Raw genomic sequence first — 23246 nt, forward strand, 5'->3', positions numbered from 1 at the left:
TAGACAGAATATTCCATTTGGGTCTCCACAGTCCCCTGCTCATTGACAGCTGAGGGAAGTGAGGCTCAGAGAGGTTAAGCGATGTGCCCCACCTCACACAGCCAGTAAGCATCAGAGCCAGGATCTGAACTCTTTCCACTGCCACAGCTATTTGGCTGGCACTAGGGGCGGCAGCTGTGCTCCCATGGGAACCAAGCACAAGATGCTCGAGCCCCCAGCCCAGCCCAGAGTAAGCCCCTCTGTGCCCTTGCCCCTCTACTGGAGCTCCAGCAGCACTCAATGCATGAGCATGTCCCGGGCCGGGTCCAAGAGGTAGCACTTGGATCCACCCATGAACAGGGACCGGTATCGCTGCCGATGGTCCTTTGTCTCCATCAGCTGGGTGTTGAGGTAGCGACCCACACCCACGGGGTTCTGCACCAGGGAGAAGAGGCAGGACATTAGCAAGCTGGATGCCTGGCTTGGAAACTTGATCTCAGGCCTCCTCCCCTCCCTCTAGGCTCCTCCTTACTCCATCTGTTACACATTGAATCGTGTTCCCCAAAGAGAGGTGGAAGTCCTAATCCCCAGGACCTCAGAGTGTGAGCTTATTTGGAAATAGCTGCAGATGTAATCAGTTAAGATGAGCTCATACCGGAGTAGGGTGGGTCCTTAATCCAATGTGACTAATGTCCTCATAAGCAGAGACATACAGGGGGAAGATGGCCGTACAACATGGAGGCAGAGGCTGGAGTGATGCATTTACAAGCCAAGGAGTTCCAAGGATTGCCAGCCACCACCAGCAGCTAGAAAGAGGCCAGGAAGCATTCTCCCCTACAGGTTGCAGAGGAAATGTGGTTTTGTCGATACCTGGATTTCAGACTTCTGGCTCCCAGAACTGAGAGAGGATAAATTTCTGTTGTTTTAAGCCATCTAGTCTGTGATACTTTGTTATGGCAGCTTTAGGAAATTAATACACCATCCCGCCCAGAAACCTGGGTTGTAGGTACAAGAAGCGCCAGTGGAGAGGTTCAGAGAGGAGATGTAGCCTGTCCAGGGCGACTAGTGAGGTCAGGAGAATGGCAGGACGGGAACCTGCCATTTGTACAGAATCTGTCCCAAGGTCAGACTGGGTCCCCAAGTGAAGACCGTCTCCCCTGGAGGAGGTGCAGGCTGGAGGTGAGAAAAGGAAGAATGTGGGGACCTGACCATCTGGACCTCACAAGAACTGAGCAGGGCAGCGGGTGTGGGCACACTGGGGGCCAAGACATCACTCGGGAGACAAGGAGGTGGAGTGGAAGAGGGAGAGCTGGGGTGTGGGCCTGCGGGATGGGGCAGGGGGAGCTTAGTAGGAAGGTAGTTTCCAAGCAAGATGTTCCCAGGGAAACCAGGAGAAAGTCACAGCTTAAAAATACACAGCTGTCTAGGAGGCCTGTGGCGGCAGGGAGTGCAGGGCGGGGAGCGGGCAGCGCAGGCTGGCACGTCCAGCAGCAGCAGTGTCGGTGTTCAGGAAGCTGTTCGGGGCTGGAGGGGGTAAAGCCGGCAAGGGCGGCCCGACCCCCCCGGGAGGCCATCCAGAGGCTTTGGAACACAGAGGAGATGCTAAGTAAGAAGCAAGAATTCCTGGAGAAGAAGACAGAGTAGGAGCTGACGGCTGCCAAGAAGCACGACACCAAAATCAAGCGTGCTGCCCTCCAGGCACTGAAGCGCAAGAAGAAGTATGGAAAACAGTTGGTACAGATCAACGGCACGCTGTCAACCATCGAGTTCCAGCGAGAGGCCCTGGAGAATGCCAACACCAACACCGAGGTGCTCAAGAACGTGGGCTATGCCACCAAGGCCATGAAGGCTGCCCACGACAACATGGACGTCGATAAAGCTGATGAGTTAATGCAGGACATTGCTGACCAGCAGGAACTTGCAGGAGAAACTTCAACAGCTATTTCAAAATCTGTAGGGTTTGGAGAAGAGTTTGACGAGGATGAGCTCATGGCAGAATTAGAAGAACTAGAACAGGAGGAACTAGACAAGAATATGCTGGAAATCAGTGGACCGGAAACAGTCTCTCTACCAAATGTTCCCTCTGTATCTCTACCATCAAAACGCACCAAGAAGAAGGAAGAGGAAGACGACGACATGAAGGAATTGGAGACCTGGGCTGGATCCACTTAACCGGTCCAGTGCGGGCTGGGCCCAGTCTGATGGCCTGCACGGCGGGCAGGCACGTGCGTGTGCAGGGCAGGCAGGTTCCACCACTCTCGAATCTTCCTCCAAAGCAGTAGGGCAGCATCTCTGCTCTGCATAGCATGGTCTGCACCCAGCGGGACAGGCAAGGGGCGGCGGAGGTGCCTGCTGTTTATAATGTTGAATTTCTGTAAAATAAACTGTATTTGCAAATCCAACATTGAGCTTCTGGACTACACTAACTCCACTGCTGAACCTCAATGGATAGGGTCGACCGTTTGCAGTTGAAATGATCTGAAAATGTAGCCTCTGTCCTTTTAAGTCAGCTGACTTGTCACACATCTCTTTGTAAGACTTGTATGGTACTGGCAGGAGTTGTTTTTTAAAAGGCATAAGCTTTTCCTTGTCCTTAGCTGTAATAATGCATCCGATTTTGGTTTCCTCGAGAGCTGTATTTCTGTCCATCGCCTGTGTACTGGCCCCTGTGTTTCCCACTCTGGCCCACTCCTCACTCCCACTCCCCTGGTCTTTTTGGGGTTTGTGACACTGATTTGAAACGGATGGTGTTCTCTTGAGAGCGTGTGAGATTGTTAGAGTTAAATCCCAGCTATATATTTTTCTAACGTAGCTCTAAGGTCCTTGTTGCTGTTTGCAATAACTGATAGACAACTCATACATTTATAATCAGATGGAACTACGGTTTGCACTGTCTATTAAATATCTCAATTAATTAAAAAAAAAAAACAGCTGTTCAAAACCAGGCAAAACTAACCTGCACTACTGGAAGTCAGGAGAGGAACCACCTGATGGGGAGGGAGGTTGGGGGTGTGCTCCTGGGGTGCTGGAAACGTGCCCTTCAACCCTCTTGGGGGTGGTTACATGGTGAGTCCACTTTGTGACAATTCATGGAGCTATTCACTTAGGACTCATGCTCCTTTCTGTATGGTTATTAGACCCCAGTAAAAGGTGGGCTTAAAAAATGAAGGACAGGAATGAGAAACGGAATGAGGCTGATGCCCAGTGCCATCTGGTGAATGAAGAAAGCAGGCACATGAAGGCAAGAGCTTAGCTGTCTTACAAGAACAACAAACTAAAGATTACATCATATAAGGGGGATGGCTGCCCCTGGGGAGGGGGAGGGGGAGGAGGGGGAGGGGGAGGAGAGGGTCCTTGCTCGACCAGAGATGAGAAATGGGCCAACTTCCCGAGCTGCCCCTGAGGCCTCAAGACAAATATGAAGAGAATGGAGGGAGCATTTCCCTGGAAAATAAGAGAGTGGGATGGCTCTGGGTGATGTCCATTAGCACAGTGGTTCTCAAACTTGTCCCTGGAAGAGCAGTATCAGCATCACCTGAGAACTCACTAGGAATGCAAGTTCCCAGGCCCCACTCCAGGCTTACTGAATCAGAAGCTCTGGCGTGGGGCAATCCCTCCAGGTGATGCTAATGCCCGCTCAAGTTTGAAAAACCACTGCCTTAGAGAAATGAGACAGTGGGAGTGGGTGTTAGTCCCTGGTAGAAAAAAAGGAGGTGGGATTGGCTCCCTCAGAGCATAAGTTCCCGGGGGCAAGGAGAACTTGGGGCTGCCTGTAGAGTCAGGAGAGGCTTCCCTGCTTCTCACTGTGTATCCCCTACCCAGACCCACCCACCCAGGTTCCCAGAATCACCTGGGAGGCCTTTATGCCTATCCGCTTGGAAGACAGCAGGAACGGTGGTTGGTTGATGTGTTTGCATTCCTTCTCTGGAGGAAGCCACGTACCAGGACCAGACGTGGCCTAGAGGTGAGGAACAAAGGCTGAAAGCTTGGAGAGGTCTGGCGGTGGTCAGCCTGGGGCCAGGCCTGATGAGGGCTCCGGGCAGCTGACCTCACCCCCCTGGCAGCCCTGAGACTTGAGCCAAGGATGGTGGGAGGTACCTGGCCACCTCCCAACTTACCAGGAGCCCATCCTCTGGGGGTGAAGGGGCCCTGCGATACTCTCATGACCCCTGCCACCCACTCTATGCCCACCCATCAGCCTGAAACCTCTTTCCAGGTTCCCAAGGGCCCTCCCGGTCTGGCAGGGTCCAGAGAGGTGCTCCAGACCCCAGTCTGGGGAGCAGAAGCCACTTGGACTTTGCAGCTAAATGAGCCGGGCTCCAATCTTGGCTCCTTCTCCCCCTTGCTGGGAGCCTGGGCAAATCCCTTCCCATCTCTGGGCCTCGGTTTCCTTTCATGAAGTGCAAAAGACAATCCCTCCCTCCAGGGGGCTGAAAGGTGCCCGCCCCAGAGCAGGTATTCAGGAAATGTTGGTACCCGTTTTCATTCCTCTGGACACACCCACCTTCCCAAGCCCTTAGCAGTTCCCTCCCTTGGGGGCAGAACCTGCTTGGGGGTCGACTAATGTCCAGAGCCTCCTCAGACCACTGGCTGCCAAGCCCCCAGAAAGGAGCCCACCACTCCCCTAAACAGAACAGGTGTGCGGCCCTCTGTCGGGCAGACCCTTATTCATACTTGGTCCCGCTCCAGTTTTCCCCTCATCCTCTCTGCAGGGGAGGGAAGGGCAGAGATCAATGCCCACTGGGCACTTCCCGGGTGCCAGGCTCCATGCTATAGGCTCTAGTACTAACCTCATTGAATTCTCACAGCCACCTGGTCACGCTCACGGGACAAGCATGTAAACCAAGGCTCAGAGAGTGACAGACACTGATCCAATGTGACTAGTAAGTACAAGACCAGGATTGGGAACCAGGTGAGTCTGGTACCCAAGGGTGAGCCTTCGGCTGAAATAGCCGCCTCCACCCCACCCTGCCCCCGCAGGAAAGCCCCCTTCCAAGAGGAGAAGGAAGGAAGGCCACAGGGGGACACACTAGTTTTGGGGGGACACTGGCTAAGGGTGGCCCAATAAATTCCTTCTGGAGGGGTTTCCGGGTTGCGGGGAACTTTTGAAAAAACACCACGCTTCTTATTGTGATGTGAGTCAAGTTCTTCCACGAAGCTCTTGAAATTAGTTCCCTGAGCCTTTTTTTTCTGAGAAACAGAGGAGGAAGAAGAATATCTGTTATGTCAGGAAAAGCAAGAGCTGCGATTCTGGACCCTTACCACAATCAGAGACAAGCAGTGGTCCAATGAGGCATCACTCTCCCCCATGCCTGCCACTGTCCCATGGCCAGGCCAGTCCACCCCGACCTGGGCGACAGAGACGAAGCCCCCCAGCCAGGCGTGGGGTCAGTCTGATGGGGTCTCTCACAGCCCCTCCTCCGTGCGGTGCCCTGCAGCCCAGCTTGCCTTCATCCATTTCTTCTTTCTTTCACTTGTTTCGTGGACATTTACTGAGTCAGGCACTGTTCTAAGCAGAAGCGATAGTCCAAATATTTTCCCCTGGTGTGACGGGGGAACACTCAGGGTTCTTAGGGCAGCAAAACTACTCTGTATGATACTATAACGCTGGATACATGTTATTATATATTTGTCCAAACCCATTGAATGTACAACACCAAGAGTGAACCCTAATGTAAACCATGGACTTTGGGTGATAATAATGTGTCGATGTAGATGCACTGATTGTAAGAAATGTTCCCCTCTGGTGCTGATTATTGATAGTGGGAGCCTGGGCATGTAGGGGTGCCGCAGACCGGCTGCAGAAAGCTGGGAGTTCCTGGCGGTGAGGGGTAAGGAACTGAAAAGCACCAGTATGGGATCAGAAGGGCCAAGACAACTGATGGTTGCAAGGCAAGTTTATTCAAAGAACATGATCACATATATAGGTTAGTTAAGGAACAGAAAGAAGGCAATAAATCAGTAAACCTTGTTTTCCACATGATCCTGTTGCCACCTGACTATGCGTCAGCATGCCCAGTGGGCCATTCTTTGGAGTTACAGACCGTCCCTTCAGGGCAGCACGTCCTTCTTCTGGGGAGCAACCAGGGGCTCTTTAGCCGGAGCAGACTCCTGGGATTAACCAGGGGCTCTTTGGCCAGAGCAGACTCCTGGAACGAAACTGGCCTCCAGCCATTTTCCTTTTTTACGCTCAAACCACAGAGTCAGGAGTGCATACCAAGAAAGAGGCAAGCAGTTCTCCGATAAGCAGAAAGCTGATTAAGCTTGCAGCTTGGGGGCTACCACATTTCCCCCTTTTTTATTATTTTTTAAAGCTTGATAATGTAGCTTTAAGCCATGAACATCCTGACGCAAGACAGCAAGGCGCCCTGTTACAAATCTGAGAATACCGGGCAATAAACTAATCACCAGTAAAAGTAGCACGCCAATTGATATCAGGCCCGAAAGCCCTCCATGAACCCATTGCATCGGATTTAACCATTGTAGTTGATCTAATAGTCCTTGAATCAAATTTTGGGGTCCATCTTCGTCCAGGTGGGCCTCTTGAATGGTTTGTATTTCGGCATTTAACTTTTGAATATCAAGGCTAATGTGTCCATCAGTCCATACACTTAATATATGCATTTTAATTTTCTCCCAATCCCATTGTGAATCATTATATAGATGTTGAGTTACACAGATCCAAGTATATTTAGCATGACAAATCAAACGCATTTTCAATTTTAAAGCCATAACTTGATCCCCTAATCCTATTAAAACATTTTTTAATTCATCTACTTCCGTCTTTAGTTGGGTATCAATATGACTTTGTAAGGCCAATGCTACACTAGTATTCTTAGATAATTGATTAACATAATGAGCCTGGTGAATGGTTTGTGAAAGAGCAACCCCAGCAGTAACCGCAGTAGCAGTTAGAGCTGCCAAAGCAAGAATTGTACATATCAGAACGCCAATAAATCTCTTTGGTCGCTTTAACGCTTCAGTCAATTCCAGCCAGGCTTGCATGCCAGTATTATGATACCATGGTTCAGACAAATTTACAGGTAACATTATATAAGAAGGTTGTTTCATAATCATAACAGATGCGGTTCCTTTAATGGGCAAAACACAACTACTAAAGATACAGTTAACACAAGTAATATTATAACCTATAGGATTCATAGTATATTCTACAATTAAATCTCCAATCAACAAGGCATAAGGAGGAGCAACACAAGTAATCACCGGTCTATAAGAAAAGGATAAGGCAAGTTTCCAAAATTCCCATTGCTTATAAAAAACAAGGCTGTTATTATTAACAGGGACAGAAGAAACTAATATAGTGCCATTATCATAATCCAAAGTACACCAAACAGAGGCTTTAGTCCAAGTATCATTACAAACAGGAAAATCAGACTGGGGGAATTCAGAAGCCATAAAAGCAGGGAATCGTAGTCCTTCGACAGTCTTTACAACAGTAATCTGATGTCCAGCTAACAAAGTCCCTTGATTGCCCATAGTAGTTTCAATACACAAATAATGTCCAGTATCTTTAACCCTCAAGCGATATATGCATAGAGAATGATCCAACGGAGTATTAGAAGCAAACTTAGTTACTCTAGCATTCATGTGAAGGGGAACATTATCCTTATACCAAAATACAAAGGTGGATAAATCTCCTCGTTTAGAAACTGTTTGATTACAGGGAAGACAAATATTAGATCCCACAGCTTTATAGTTTTTATGTAAGCGAGTAGAGAACTGAGAATTCACAGTGGTTTGGTAAGAGATAGCATGTTTTAAAGCAACAGCCTTAACATAACCTGAATTGGTACTCATAGGACTTAAACAAACAGGGGGAGTATTGAACCAATTAGAGTAATTAACAGAGGTATTAGTAATAGGCAGATTTCCCAGCACTCTTCCAAAAGTAGAATCATTATAAAAAATCGGAAGGTCAGCTTCAGACCAAGTAACAGGTTGTAGCTTTTCGTGCCTGAAACACTAAGCATTGCAATTGATACCAAGTAATCTGACTCTGATCTCCTCTCGCCTCTCTGACAAGTTGTTTCCTATTCCGTCGCCGCATTTTCCTCATCCGTCGGGGGAACCGGTTGGACTGTGCTGCGTCCGATTGCGAGAGCCTCAGGTGACGCATTCTTCGAGTCAGGGCGTTCATTGGCATGGTAATGTCGAACCAAGCGCTCCGGGAGCCACCGAGGAGAGTCTGCTTCCCTAGGAAAAACACAAACATGGCCCCTTCCCCATACTAAAACAGGGTCTGGTCCATGCCAAAGATTAGTCATAGGATCTTTCCATTTAACAAGCGCCTTTTCCGGAGGGGTTCCAGAAAGACCTGTAAACAATCGTTCATAAGGCGTGTGGCCAAATGCATCCAAAGTTAAAAAATTTAAAATAAATAAAGCATGATTTAGCATAATCTGAGGGGATCTATCATATTCCCCCTTTTTTATTTTTTGTAATGTAATTTTTAATTGTTGGTTGGCACGTTCTAGAATACCTTGGCCCTGAGGATTGTAGGGAATGCCGGTTTTATGCGAAATATGGAAAGTTGCACAAAAATTAGCAAAGCTTTACTCGTATATCCTGGAGCATTGTCTGTTTTTAAAGCTTTAGGAATTCCCATAGATGCAAAACAATGAAACAAATGAGTAATTACATATTTAGTAGATTCCCCAGCCAAAGGCCTAGCACATATAAAATTAGAGTAAGTATCAACAGTTACATGAATAAATTGTAACTTACCGAAAGAGGGTATATGAGTAACATCCATTTGCCAAAGATGATGAGGGAGCAAACCCCGAGGATTAACTCCACATTGTGGAACAGGAAGGTGGGGTAAACATTTAGAGCAAGACTTAACAATGTATCGAGCTGTTTCTCTGGAAATAGAAAACTGTTTTTGAAGCATAGCAGCAGATTGATGATGTAAATTATGTGATTGTGTAGCAAGATCCTGAGGTCGAGATAAACTTAAGGCTATAGTCTTTGTATTTTCGTCAGCCAATTGATTTCCCAAAGACAATGGGCCAGGGAGGCCTGAGTGGGCTCGAATATGTAATATGGCTACAGGAAAGTCATGCTGATGAATAACCTTTTGTAATTGGTGGAAAGTTTGAAACAATTGAGAATCAACTGTACTTCCAATAATAGCGGTTTCTATGTTACGTAAAATAGTAACCAAATAATGGCTATCCGTATAGAGATTAAAAGGACAATGTGAAAAGATTTGAAAAGCTAAGGAAATTGCATGCAATTCAACTCGTTGGGCCGAGGTATGACCTGTTTGTTCTTTATGAATTAAGTCATCAGAAATAACCACGGCAACGCCATTAGCAGAACCGTCAGTAAAAACATTTGGGGCATTAAGAATAGGAGTTGAACATATAGTTTTAGGAAAAATAAATAGATGCTGTGTGGCAAAATGAAGAAGTTTATTAGAAGGGTAATGATTATCAATAGTTCCTGAATATCCAGCAAAAGAAAGAGCCCAAAAATCAGAGGCAAACAAAAGCCAAGAATACTGATATGCAGTATAAGGTATAATAATTGAATTTGGCTCATATCCAACCAATTGGATATTTCTTCTGCGACCTAATTGAACAAGGGTTGCTACTAATTCATAATAAGGTGTAATGACTTTATTAGGTGCATTTTTCATATGAATCCATTCAAGAATTCCTGTTTCTTGCCATAATAAGGCGGTAGGAGTATGTGCAGTAGCACAGATTATTAACAGTATAGGTAAAGAAGGCTCAACTCTAGTTAGCTGAGCAGATTGTATCGCTTTGTTTACAAGCTTAAGTGCTTGCTGAGCATCAGAAGTTAAAATGCGAGGGGAAGAAGGATCAGGATTTCCTTTTAGGATATTAAAAAGAGGTTGTAATTGACCTGTAGTTAATTTTAATGAAAGTCGTAGCCAATTAATATCTCCTAATAACTTTTGGAAATCATTTAAAGTTTTAAGAACGTCAGTTCTTATTTCTATCTTTTGAGGTGTAATATTACAATTTGTGATATACTTACCAAGATAGGAGAAGGGTGGGTTCATCTGTACTTTATCAGCAGCAATGACTAATCCTGATCGAGATAAATAACTTTGAAGGGAATTATAGGCCTTAAGTAGAATATGTTTATCAGAATAAGCAAGTAATAAATCATCCATATAATGAATAAAATATATCTGAGGGAACTGTTTACGAACAGGTGAAATAACTTGAGCTACAAACTGTTGACATAAAGTAGGACTGTTAGCCATACCCTGAGGCAGCATTTTCCATTGATAACGTTGCATAGGTTCTATAAAATTTAAAGAGGGTATGCTAAAAGCAAATCGCAATTTATCAGCTGGGAAAAGAGGAATAGTAAAGAAACAATCCTTAAGATCAATAATAATAATCATATAATTCTTAGGGATGGCTGCAGGAGAAGGCAAACCTGGTTGTAGAGCTCCCATAATTACCATAGTTTGATTAACAGCACGTAAATCTTGCAATAAACGATATTTTCCTGATTTTTTCTTAATAACAAATATAGGAGTATTCCAAGGGCTATTGGACTTTTCTAGTCTGCCCAAAGCAAGCTGTTCATTAATTATATTATGGGCAGCCATTAATTTCTCCTTAGTAAGGGGCCATGGGTCCACCCAGACAGGATTATCAGAAATCCAAGTTATAGGGTCAGCATGTGGTGGAGGAGAATCCAAGGCCCCTAGGAAAAACCCAAGCCTGTTTTATCCCGTTTGTTATTAATCTGTAAGGGTAATTTATCTCCCTGTTGATTTTTTCCTAAACCATTTTTAGGATCATATCCTTGATTTAACAACATATTAGTTACAGTAGGGTTGGGGCTAAGCAACAAGATTCCCATTTGTTGTAATATATCTCTTCCCCAAAGGTTAACCGGCAATCCAGGCAACACGTAGGGTTTAAATATTCCTTGATTACCTTCAGCATCCTGCCAATGCAAGTATTGCGAGCTTTGTTGTGGAGAGTTAGATTGACCAATACCTTGTAACTGTGTAATTGTTTGGTGCACGGGCCAATTTTTTGGCCAATGTATAAATGAAATAACAGAAACGTCAGCACCAGTATCCAATAACCCAGAGAAAGGCCTTCCATTTATTTTTAATACCAACTGTGGTCTTTCCCTACCAATTTGTTGAATCCAATAAACTGCATCAGAGGAACCGAAAGCTCTGGTTCCTCTTTTGTTATGTTGTAAAATTTTTCTTTCCGGTATGTATGGAATTAATAAAAGCTGAGCTATTCGCATACCAGGTGTGATAAGAAAAGATTCTTTTGATGTTTGAACCATAACTTTTAATTCCCCTTCATAGTCCGCATCAATTACCCCAGGAATAACAGTCAAGCCTTTCATAGACATACTGCTTCTACCAAGGATTATGCCAACTGTTCCCTGGGGAAGAGGCCCAAAAGTTCCCGTAGGAAGAGCCTGTGGTCCCATATCAGAGGTTAATAAAAATTGGGTGGAGGCACAGAGGTCCAGTCCTGCACTGTTTGGCGTGGCCCTTTGAAGGGCGGAGATTCCATTCCCTGAGGAACAAAGGGCTGGGCTGGAGATGGTGGAGCAGGTTGTGGGGGGATTATTGACATTGCTCCAGAAGGACCATCAGAAATAATTCTACTGACTGCCTGTAATAATCTATCCACAAAATCAGCATAAGGTTCATTTGCCCCTTGCCTTATTTTTGCAAGGTCTTCAGTCCTAGCAGAGGCAGGTAAATGTTTCCATGCATGGAGAGCTATATGATTAACCTGGGCATAGGCCACAAAAGGAAAAGCTAATTGATCCTGTAGAGATTGATATTTGCCCTCTCCAATTAACATTTCATAATTTACTGGTACGTTATGTGTAGTATTTCTTTCAGCTTGCTCAGCAGCTTTTTCATAATATTCTGATTTCCAAAGTAAATAATTGCCACCAGTGAGACAAGCACGAGCAATAGATTTCCAGTCTGCCGGAGGCAAAGCCTCTGTCGCAATAGTATCCAGCATAGTAACAGTGAAAGGGGCTATAGGCCCATATTGTGCACAAGCTGTTTTCAAATCTTTTAAAACCTTAAAAGAGAGAGGCTGATATTCCCGATTATTTTGTTGTGGATTTTGAGGATTGGGTCGTTCCACCACCGGGCAGCAGAACAAAGGATCCTCCCCTCTATTAAGAGCTCCCCGTACTGCTTGTTGTAAAGGACTAAGTTTAGAAGGGATAGGGACAGAGACATGTAATTGCTGTAACTGAGGAAGAATATTTTCATCAGGATATTTCTCAGCCTCATACTTAGCTTCTTCATCCGCTAGATCAAAAGAAAAATCATCATCATCAAGTGAATTAACAGTCTTTACTCTCGGTGGCAAAGGAGGAGCAGTAGCTACTGCAGCAATATGTTCTACAGATTTTGCTGTTAATTTTGAAACTGAATCATAAATTGGATTAAAGCAATCTCTTATTAAATTCCATAAGCTAAAGGTGGAAACTGCAACAGAAGATGGTCCATGTGCTTTATGATATTTGGATAACTCATCTCTTACACGATTCCAAATTGCTAAGTCCATCGATCCTCCTTCAGGAAACCAAGGACAAGCATCATATACTAACTGCAAAAATTCCAGAAGTTGTGAGGTAGTTACCTTAATTCCATGAGCTTTTAACATTGAAAGCAGAACCTGAGCAAATAAATCACGCTCCTTAGAGCCTTTTTGTCCCATATTATTTTACTTCTGACTCTTTCTCGAGTTACCGTCCTAAAATTAAAATTCTTTTCTTTTTGTGGCCACACTATCTCACTCGAGAGTTCTACTTACCTGAAATCTTCTAAAATGCCTCACGCACTCAGGTCCCTGTTCGGGCGCCACTTGCCGCAGACCGGCTGCAGAAAGCTGGGAGTTCCTGGCGGTGAGGGGTAAGGAACTGAAAAGCACCAGTATGGGATCAGAAGGGCCAAGACAACTGATGGTGGCAAGGCAAGTTTATTCAAAGAACATGATCACATATATAGGTTAGTTAAGGAACAGAAAGAAGGCAATAAATCAGTAAACCTTGTTTTCCACATGATCCTGTTGCCACCTGACTATGCGTCAGCATGCCCAGTGGGCCATTCTTTGGAGTTACAGACCGTCCCTTCAGGGCAGCACGTCCTTCTTCTGGGGAGCAACCAGGGGCTCTTTAGCCGGAGCAGACTCCTGGGATTAACCAGGGGCTCTTTGGCCAGAGCAGACTCCTGGAACGAAACTGGCCTCCAGCCATTTTCCTTTTTTACGCTCAAACCACAGAGTCAGGAGTGCATACCAAGAAAGAGGCAAGCAGTTCTCCGATAAGCAGAAAGCTGATTAAGCTTGCAGCTTGGGGGCTACCACATAGGGGGGACAGAGGGAACATGAGAACCCTGTACTTTCTGCTCAATTTTGCTGTGAACCTAAAACTGCTCTTTAAAATGTTTATTTTTTTAGGTAATACAAAATAATATCCTGTGGCCTGGGCATTGGCTCTAGGGCCTAAGGAGCGTCCGAGGCCCCTGCTGTGCTGGCAGGACACCTTAGTAGCTGGTCATGGGGAGGCCTGGGAAGCCCCAGGGAGGAGCCAGGTTGCAGGGCTCATTCAGTGGCTATTTACCAGCTGGTCCCAAAGTATTTCAACATTTCACCACCCCCGCTTCCTGGCGCTCCTGATGCCTTTACCACAGCACCCACTCCCTGCTAACATTCTATATTGTTTTCACTTGCAATTGTGTTTCTTTTTGCACTAGAAAGTAAGCACTTACTAGAAAGTAAGCACCACTGGGGCAGGTTCCCCTGCACCTACACAATTACCTGGCCCAAGGCACACATGAGTGAAGGCACAGTAGAGACAAAATAACAGTTAGACAAGTACTTAAGTCCAATTACTATGAAAGCAAAGCCCAGGGTGCTAGGGATCACACAACAGGAATTTGACTGGTGCAGGAAAGGGGGGCATCAAGCTAAAATTCTACCTCAGCTTCCCCTCCCAGCCCTCCAGTTCTCTGCCACTAACCCAGTCAGCTTAGCTGGGTCTGAGATGGCTGGGAAGTGTTTCCAAAACAGCAGGACACCCAGGCCTGCACCATCCAGGTCCCTGCAGGCCTGGCAGCCTGTCTCCCATCCAGGCCTGGCACTGTGGCCCCCTGCACCTCCCCTGCAATTCGTGCTGGTACAGAGGAGAGGGGACTGGAGGTGAAGCCAGACAGATGCCGTGGGGTTCAATCCCAGCTCTGCCCCTACCAGCTGCGTGGCTAGCCTCAGTCTCCTCCGCTAACACAGGGTGCCTTACCCTGCCCTAGCTGGGAGGCGGGAGTGAGCAGGCTATGGGAAGGGTCCTGCGCAGAGCCTGGCACACAGGGTGCTGTGGATAGGTGAGGCCCGTTTTCCTGCCAGGGAAGGCAGAGCCCGCCTGGGTACACACCTGCACAGAGTAATGTCCATAAGGCTGGGGCTTGCTTCGGTCACCAGAGAAAGTGTCATAGAGGCTGCCGGTGCCCATGGATTGTGCCAGGTACGCCTCGATGCCACTTTTGAAGGTGTAGGTGACCAGTGCCAGACCGCTCCCCGGAACAGAGCACAGAGGACAATCTCTGCAGGTCCATCACCCCCTCGGGGCCTCGGTTTCCCCATCTGCCCTGGAGTCCTCCCCAGGTCTGCACAGGAAGGTGGGCGAGGCCTGGCCAGGGTAGGGGGATACCTGATGAGCCAAGGGGGGTGGCTTGTTGGTCATCCTGCACATGAGGCCCTTGGAATGAGACCAGTTCCAGGCACTCTCCTCCAGCTTCGTGTATGGGTTGCCCTTCTCCCCATAATTTCCAGGGCCTGGATAGTAGTTCTGGGGGCGAGAGGGAGGGACATAAAGGCCATTAGTGCCACTCCTTGTGCTGCTGAGTGCACCTGAGGAAGAGATGCCCCCAGAGGGTAATGGGATTTTCAGAGCCCCTGTGTGTTAACTGCCCCCCAAAACACACAGCACTGTGGGCCTGTGAGCCTCTGCCACCGCTCAGACCTTCAGTTCCAAGTTCAGACTCTTCACTGGGGCCCCACTGGTCTGTCCAACCTATCCCTCATTGTTCCCTTCCTACATCTGACGCTTCAGCCAAAGTGAGGTCCTTGCTGGTCCCCAAACCTATGCCATTCCGGCAACCTCCTTGCCTTTGCTTGCTTGTGCCATTACTGCCACCCAAAATGCCCTTCCTGCCTTCTTGGCCTTGGAAAATTCTTCTAATCCTGCAAAGCCAGATCGAATGTCATCTCCCCTGGGAATGAAGCCTTCCTTCCCTGATCACCCCAGACAGCTGCTTGCTGTGGTGGTCTCGGAAATCCCAACCATTACACCCCTGTGTTATAGCCCTACGTTTACATGAATGGGTTTCCCACTGTGCTGTGAACAGTCCTGCGACCTGGAGGGATCTGGAGTCCTGGGTTCGAATCCTGACTCCACTGCTTCCTAGCTGAGTGACGGTGGGCATGCCACTTAATCCGTCTTAGCCTCATGGTCCACATTTCAAGCACAGGGATAGTAGAACTTTCTTCCAAGGTAATGAGGATGATATGAAATAACGTCTATAAAGCCTCCTGCACATGCCCAGCCCATAGTGGGTGCCAACACCTAATAAGTCAGGGTGGGGTGGCTGCCTTGGTGGGGTGGGGTAGGAGAGGTTGAGAACTGTGGCTGGAATGAGCATCTGGAGCCTCGACTGCCAGGGTCGGAAATATGGCCTTTGTAGGTGGAATGAGAAGAGCCACCCGGCAGTATAGGTGGGTGGGTGGGTAGCCATCGTTGGGTCAAGACCTGGCAGGATGTTTTCTGCTGCTTTGCACCTTTTAGCCACACGGGATCGCTGCCACTCCACAGATGGCTCAGCCCTGCCTACCTCCAGTCCCTGGAACCTCCCAGGAAGCAGCCCAGAACCAGGCCTGGCAGAGAGGGTGGGTAGTCAGGCTGTGGCAGGCATCAGATTCGTTCACCCTCAGAGGAACCAGAATGCACATTGCCGCCTTCCAGGGCCCAAGGTTTCCAGGTACGTTCAGGAGAAAAGCCCCAAAGTAGGAAGGTGGGTCTCAACATCATGTGCTGGCTGCTTTACTAGCCTTAATAGCTTGGTCCTAGAGACATCCTGATGAGATCAAATCAGTGCCACCTGCAATCAACAGATGGGGAAACTGAGTCTCAGAGAGGCGAACCTTGTGTCCAAGGTCCCACCTCCAGAAAGGGGCAGCACAAGTGTTCTAACTTCAAAATCCATGCATGATCTTTCTGAGCTTCTACTCTCTCCCAGGCACTGTGCAGGCACCAGAGGCGGGAGAGAAATAAGCCCCACGGTGTCTAGGGAGACCTCAGAAGTGAGTGTTATAACAAAGGGGTGGGAGCTGCTCATCCTGGAGCTCACAGACCAGGAGGAGCCCAGTGCCGGCACTCTGTCGGCAAAGCCTCATCTCTCCCTTCAAACCTTCAGGTTCAGAGGTGCAGTAACACACCTGGGCTGATGTGAACACCCCTGACTTTAGCTAGAATGTTATGTTTCAGGGCTTCTGGGACCCAGGCAGGAGTGATTAATTCTGGGGGAAGTGGGAATTGTCACTTACAAGATTTTTTTTTAGGTGGACCTTGAAGAAAGAGTCATCTTCACAGAAGATGAAGGGGAGGGACAGGTGTCCCAGGTAGAGGGAGCCATAAGTGCACCTTTGAGACAGTTGGGAAAGGTATATTGGGAAGAGAATGGGAAGGCCCTGAAGGCCAAGCGGGGCATCCAGACTTGATTCTGAGGCATGAGGACACTTAGGAAGGTGACTGGGGCAATAGTAGGTGACCAGGAAATCAGTCATGGGAGCGCCCCTGGGCAGGGGGAGTGTGGCTTGGGCTTGGGCGGAGGTCAAGGGGATGGAAGGAGGAGGATGGGAGACAGAAGCACAGACCCCCGTGACTATAGGGGAACAAGGTGCCCATGGGTTTCTGGCTCTGGCTGCTGGGCGGTGCCATTGCCCAGGAAGAGCAGGCCTGGGGGAGATGCTGACATGGCAGGAGGGAGGCATGCAGAGTTTGAGGGGCCTGGAGGACGCCGGGGTGGGGATCTGAAGCCATGTGCATGGAGCCTGGCTGCGCAAGAGAGAACACCCCACAGAGGGCAGTGGGGAGGGCAGGGCCTGGGAAAGAGAAGCCATGGAGGGAGGCTGGCGGAGGAGCTCCAAGGACACAGAGCCCAGTGTCCCCAAAGCCAAGGGAGGGCAGAGCGTACTAGGAGGAGGATGGAGGCAGAGCCCAGTGCCAGCAGAGAAGGCACTGGCTTTGCAGGGGTGTGCTTCAACAGCCCATCCGCTCTGGGGAAGGATTCACAGGACCCAAAGCAGGCACCCACAGCTTTGGCACTGGCACTGGGGAGGCCCCCATGGAGAAGTCAGCACCCTGCACAGGTGGCATTTGTAGGCCTGTCCCACCCGCACTGGGGGCACAACTGGAGGGACCAGAGGCCAGAGGAGGCCATCAGGTTCCCAGCCCAGAGCAAGATGACAGCTGAGAAAGTCAGGCCTTGGATGTGAGCTCTCCCGGGGCTGCCTTCTGCCCACTGGGGCAGTGCCACCTCCTTGAAATTTCTGTCCAGGCCCTGAGCCCAGGAGAGTGGCTCAGGGAAATCCCGCAGGGCCCAGTGAGGTTACTGCAGGAGCAGATGTGGGGACCAGAGAGGAGAAGAGACAGATGGAATGGAGGGACAGGCCGTGGGACCTTCACCCTGCTCAGCCAACCCTCGCAGATGCTCCAGCGCTGGGGACCGGGCACAGGAGGAAACAGACAGCATCTGATTTGTTCCCCCAACTCCTCTGCCTTCAGTGGGGCTGGGCTCTGCTATTAGACCCTGTCCTCCACAGATGGTCAAGGAACAATCCAAGTGAGCCCAGCCTACGGGTCAAGTGCAGTGGTTATGTGTGGACACCTTGGACTCAATCCTGCCTCTGCCACTTAGTAGCTCTGTGACTTTGGGCAGTCGCTTAACCTCTCTGTGCTCGTTTTCTGTCTGTAAAGTGGCGAAGATAGTGCCTGCTTCACAGGGTTGTGGTGAGGATTACATTAATTAGTCACTCGAGTGCTTAGAACAGTGCCTGGCACATGGCAAGTGCTGCATTAAGTGTCAGCTATTATTACTTTAGACTTGAAGGTAATCACTCATTTTTCAGTGCCTCCAGGCAGCCCCTCTCCCCACAGTGCAGTGACAGCTTCTGCACCTGAGGATGCATGTGCACGTCCCCCGAACGTGGCAAGGAGTAATTCCCAGGCTCCATAGAAGGTTTCACAGTGGTGAGGTGTGGAGGAAAGGCCCTGGCTTGGGGTTTGCCCATTTGGCCCACTGGGGCAAGATGTTTATCCTCTCTGAGCCTCCAGGGCGTTGTCTGGAGTGGTTATAAAAAATTATAGTGTTTTGGAGAACAAGTACTTAGTAGGCAGGCATGGGCTTAGTCCACAAAGACTTATCACGTGCCTACTATGTGCCAGGCGCTGCTAGGACCTGGGGATTCTGCAGCGAACCAACCGGGCAGATGTGGTCCACCCTCGGGGGCTGCTGTGCACTGGGGGAGAGACACTGAACCCACAGCCACAATCGGGGCTCCTGGGAAAGGGAGATGGCACCTCATGGGGTCAGGTCAGACCTTGGAGCTGAGAGCTGAGGGATGAGCAGGGGGTCCTTAGGTGAAGGGGCCGCTGCGGGCGGAATGGCACTTCTGGTAGAGGGAAGAGAAGGAGCAAAGCACAGGGCGAGTGCTTTGCCTCACTTTGAGGAGTGAGGAGGGCAAGGGTGTCCAGCCCAGAGAGCGTGAGGGGCAGGGCAGGAGGGGCAGCACTGGCAGCGCGGGCGTGACTCCTGCCTTTGCCCGCACGACCCTATGCAGCCTGAACCCCACTCATCTCGACCCACACCGATGCCACGGCAGCCCTCCTGCCACCCCCACCTCTCACCACAGTCACCTCCCATCTGGATGCCTCAGACCCCCTCCCCCACAAGCATGTCACTCAGTACTCTCCCCACCCCCATCAAAACCCTCCTCCGCTGTCCTCCCACAGCACCTGGAATCAAACCCGAGGCCCTCACCTTGCCAGAAGGGCCTCATGTCCTGGCCCTCACCCCTCTGCTCTTGCCTCCTCCACCCTCACTCACAGATTCCGTGAGTCTCCATTGCTCACCTACCACAGGTTTTGCTCGAATGCCACCTCCTCCCAGAGGTCTTCCCTGACTACCCTATAAATGGCACCTCATCGTTCGCCATCTCTCCCTGTCTCATTTTTCCTCATGGCCCTCATTATATGTGATTTGCTTCTTTGTACCGTTGTTTCTACCACTAGGACCACAGTTCCACGAGGGCAGGGACCTTGTCTTCATCACTGCTGGATCCCCAGGGCCTGGAACAGTACGTGGCACTAGAGGGCGCTCAACCATTATTTGCTGGCTGGCTGCACAGCTATAGATATGGAGGAGTTTGTTGAGCACCTAATGTATGCCTGGCTCTGTGCCAGGGACTCAAAGATGAACCAGACCCATCCCTGCCGACAGGGAGCTCCTGGTCTGGTGGGGGAGACGCAGAAACCTACAACAGCCAGTGGGCTGAAAGCTGTGGCACTGGAAAGCAGAGGGGCTGTGGGGTCCCAGAGGAGAGCCTGGCCAAGCCTGGGAAGAAGAACGGTAGGAGAAAGAGCGCTTCCAGCCCCACCCAGGCTGCATGCTTTTCGGACAGAGCAGAGGGTAGGAGGGATCCCACTCCGTGTATGAGAACACCTACCTCAATGAGTCCTCCGAAGCGAACCTCCCCGGAGCGGCCCGGTTTCTCCTGCAACTCTTCTAAGAAGTCTTTGGAGTTGTAGGAGCCAGGCCCCAGCTCTTCCTTCTGCCCCAAGAGAAGAGAGCAGAGGTGAAAACTTTACACTTGGGAGTGTCCACACGGGCAGGAGCCCAGGCGAGGATGTGTTCCTTAAAGGATGAGCTCTACCTGGGCCTGGGAGGACACTGCAGGCCACCCTGCGGGCAGGCAGGACCGGGCAGGAGGACCTGGCACCAGCGGTAGGGCAGGGTGGGGCCCCAGGGGCCTCACCTGCTGCCGCTTCTCTTTCATGATGGCCCGGTACTGGAAGTGGGGCAGCTGTGTCAGCCGGGTGGCTTCCTGGGCCTTGGCGCAGCCTGTGCCCACCTCATTCTTCAACTTCTTGATGCTGAATCAGGTGTCCTTGCAGCCATAGGTCCCAGGTCCTGTGTGGGACTGAGTCAGAGCGAGGCCAGCCGCACCCACCAGTCCCCCCACAGAGCAAGTCCTCGCCAAGCTGTCACCCTGACCTGGGAGTGGACAGGCAATACCCCTCTGGGGGCCCCTCCCCCAGCCCCGAGCCTGGCCCTCAAGGTGCAACCATGACGTCCTCTGTCACTGGCCCCCTTACACTTCAGAGAGGGCCCGCAGCCAGTCTGTGCAAGAGCTGCAGGTGGAACCCAGGTCTCTGTGGATCCGACCCATGCTGTTTTCACTACAGTCCTGTGTTTATCAAACACACTGAGGCCCCAGCTCTGAGTCAAGCTCTGAGCTGTGGGCTGAGGGCACGGAGGGGTGTGAGGCATGCCCCTTACACAGATCAGCTCATCTGTCACAGTGGGGGACTCGGAGGGGCAGTGGCCAGACCACGTGGGAGACTCGGGAAGTTATGCAAACTCACCACGTCCACAGAGTAAACCCTGGAGTACGGGGCGTCCCTGAAGGTGCTGAACTTCTTCTGGTTGGGATAGACAGCGGAGACGTCAAAACTGGGAGGGACAGATGCCCAGTGAGAGGCACCCAGCCCTGATGAGGGCAGTTCTGGGCGGTGGGAGAGTTGGCATCCCACGGGAGGTGAGTTTGGAGCTGGCCCATGAAGGATGAGCAGGGCTGCTGCCTCCTCATGGTCTTCGTCCTTCCAGGTTCCCTCTCCCTAGATTCCACCCTTGTCTGGTTCCCTAACCCCCTGCAGGGAACCTTTACTCAAAATCACCTTCTCAGTGCAACCACCAGCCGCCCCACCCCCTGCACTCGCCAGCTCCTCCTCCCCACGTCCTTTTTCTCCATAGCCCTTATCACTAGCCAACATTTTATATCCTTTTCCTTTTTTATTTATTATCCACTCCCACCACCCCTCCCATATGAAGGCAAGCTCATGAGCAAAGGCTTTGCTGTTTTGTTCACTATTTTATCCCCAGATGCTAGAACTGTGCCTGGCACATAGTAGGTGATATATATATATATCACCTATCACATATATATATATATACCACCTATGATATGATACATATATCATAGGTGGTATATATATATGATATACACACTATATATGCTATATGTATGAATGAAGAAAGACACCTGGGCTGAAATCCTACCCATGACTTTTGGGCTGAGTGACCTACTATGGGCCAGGCCACTCGGCCTCTGTGAGCAGCACATAGTAAGTGCTTCTGAAATGATTTTAAATAACTTAATAACGGTGGTAAAAGACTCTGGGCAGGGAAGTGCGGCAGGCAGGAGGGTTATAGAAAGTCCCGCCCCCACCCCTCACTGCCAGCCCTACCCCCCCTCCCCGCACATAAGCCCCTCTCGCTCCCCCTCCCCCAGGCTCCAGCCTCCCGTCGGTGGGCCCTCTCTCCCACCGCCCCGCCCCACCTGTGGCTCTGCACCCCGAAGGGAGCGCCCGTGAACCAGTTGGTGGCCATGGCGCTGGCCCGCCCGCCGCGGCGAGGTCCTCGCGGGACTCGGACTGCGGGACTCTTCCGCGCCCGCCGGCAAGCCAGACCGGCTTCTGCCACCGCCGCCACCGCTGCCACGGCAACCCAGGCCTTGCGATTCGTGATCCGCCACAGACCTGTGCGCTGCGTCTTTGCCCGCGCTGCGCCCCTGCAGGCGCGCCCGCAGGGTCCCCGACTTTTCCATTCGGCTATGCACATTTTCATTGCTGCCTTGCCAGACATCCTTCCCTGAGACCGGCAGATTTAATGGCCCCTCACGGTAGTTAATATGGATGCCATTTGGTCGGGTTTTAGAGTCACCTGTTGAGGAAACGTTTCCGATTTCTTGCTTTATGGCAGAGCCCCGCGCAGGGCCTGGTGGAGCGCAAAGGTCTCTTGATGTTCACCTTATGCTGGTGGGACCAGGGAGACACACAGAAAGGGCTCGACTTAGGCAAAGGGCATCCCATTCCTTCTCCACTCTGGGGAGGGGAGGAGGAGAAAGAGGGAACGGGCAAGGGGAGCCAGAGAGTGGAGGGCAGGAATAAGGTGGTCAGGAGAGAGGTAGGGTTGCAGGGATGGTGTCAGGACTCATTCCTCCCCCAGTTACCTGGACACCCACTCTGGGCAGACATTGTGCAGGGTGCCTGGGACCCAGATATGGTCCCTTCCCGGAGAGTCTAGTGGGGGAAACAATGACTACACAGTGTGACCAGGTCAGTGTGATAGGGAGGCCTCTGACCCAGACTGTGGGTGTGTAAGTCAGGGAAGCCTTCCTGGAGGAGGAGAATTCCAAACTCAACATTGAAGAGTGTGTGTGGCTTGCTAGGTAAAGAAAGGGGTTGAGGGTATGTGTCCCCAACAGGGCATGGTCAGCTCTCTCCTCTCATCCTCCCTTATCTCCCACCAATGCCCCACAGTCATGCTACAGACTGTCTAATATCATCTCCCACGATTGCCTTTGATCACTCCAAGGGTTTTAGGCTAAGGTAGGGCAAAGGGCCATACGCCATTTGACGATGACAAGACTGAAACCAGAGAGAAACAGGACCTTCCCGGGGGGGTCCTGCATCCAGCCTGTGGTGGAAATGGATTACCAGGACAGTGGGTCTCCTTCCAGGCCCCACCCAATATCCTTTTGACATCCCAATATAGCATTTAAGCCATGAGCTGGACTCACGGGCCCCAGGCTGGCAGGCACATGGTCACAGTTGGCAGAGCATCCACCCTGCACTGCTGAGCTGAAGGTCAGAGGCATCAGGCCTTGGGAACACACACAGAACAGCCACCCCAGGTCATCCAAGCATGGACTTTGCCCCTTCCTAACCATGCGACCTTGGGCAAGTCACTTCCTTCTCTGATTCTCAACTTTCTTACCTATAAAATAAAGCCAATAATCTCTGTGTATCTCCAGACTGCTGTGAAGATTAAATGAGCTAATTTAGGTATGCTCCTGGAACATAGCAGAAGCACAACAAGAGGTCATTCCCAGCCCTTGGAAAGGGACCTTACAGAAGGTCCAGGG

The 23246-nt window shown here is 50.1% G+C and overlaps 1 protein-coding gene and 1 pseudogene across 1 annotated transcript in view; one reads left to right on the forward strand and one right to left on the reverse strand.

Moving 5' to 3' along the window:
- The window catches only part of CIMAP2 (ciliary microtubule associated protein 2), a 30412-nt gene extending 8703 nt beyond the window's left edge, over window positions 1-21709 (reverse strand). The window contains 9 exon segments of the mRNA XM_061186538.1: window positions 260-414; window positions 3812-3937; window positions 5008-5169; window positions 14419-14563; window positions 14696-14832; window positions 19767-19871; window positions 20076-20240; window positions 20686-20773; window positions 21660-21709. Coding sequence (XP_061042521.1) covers window positions 260-414; window positions 3812-3937; window positions 5008-5169; window positions 14419-14563; window positions 14696-14832; window positions 19767-19871; window positions 20076-20240; window positions 20686-20773; window positions 21660-21709 — 1133 coding nt within the window.
- LOC133088551 (charged multivesicular body protein 4b-like) lies at window positions 1564-2170 on the forward strand (annotated as a pseudogene).
- Window positions 21710-23246: the final 1537 nt, after the last annotated feature.

The sequence above is a fragment of the Eubalaena glacialis genome, chromosome 3 (genome assembly GCF_028564815.1).
Source record: "Eubalaena glacialis isolate mEubGla1 chromosome 3, mEubGla1.1.hap2.+ XY, whole genome shotgun sequence".
Taxonomy (NCBI): domain Eukaryota; kingdom Metazoa; phylum Chordata; class Mammalia; order Artiodactyla; family Balaenidae; genus Eubalaena; species Eubalaena glacialis.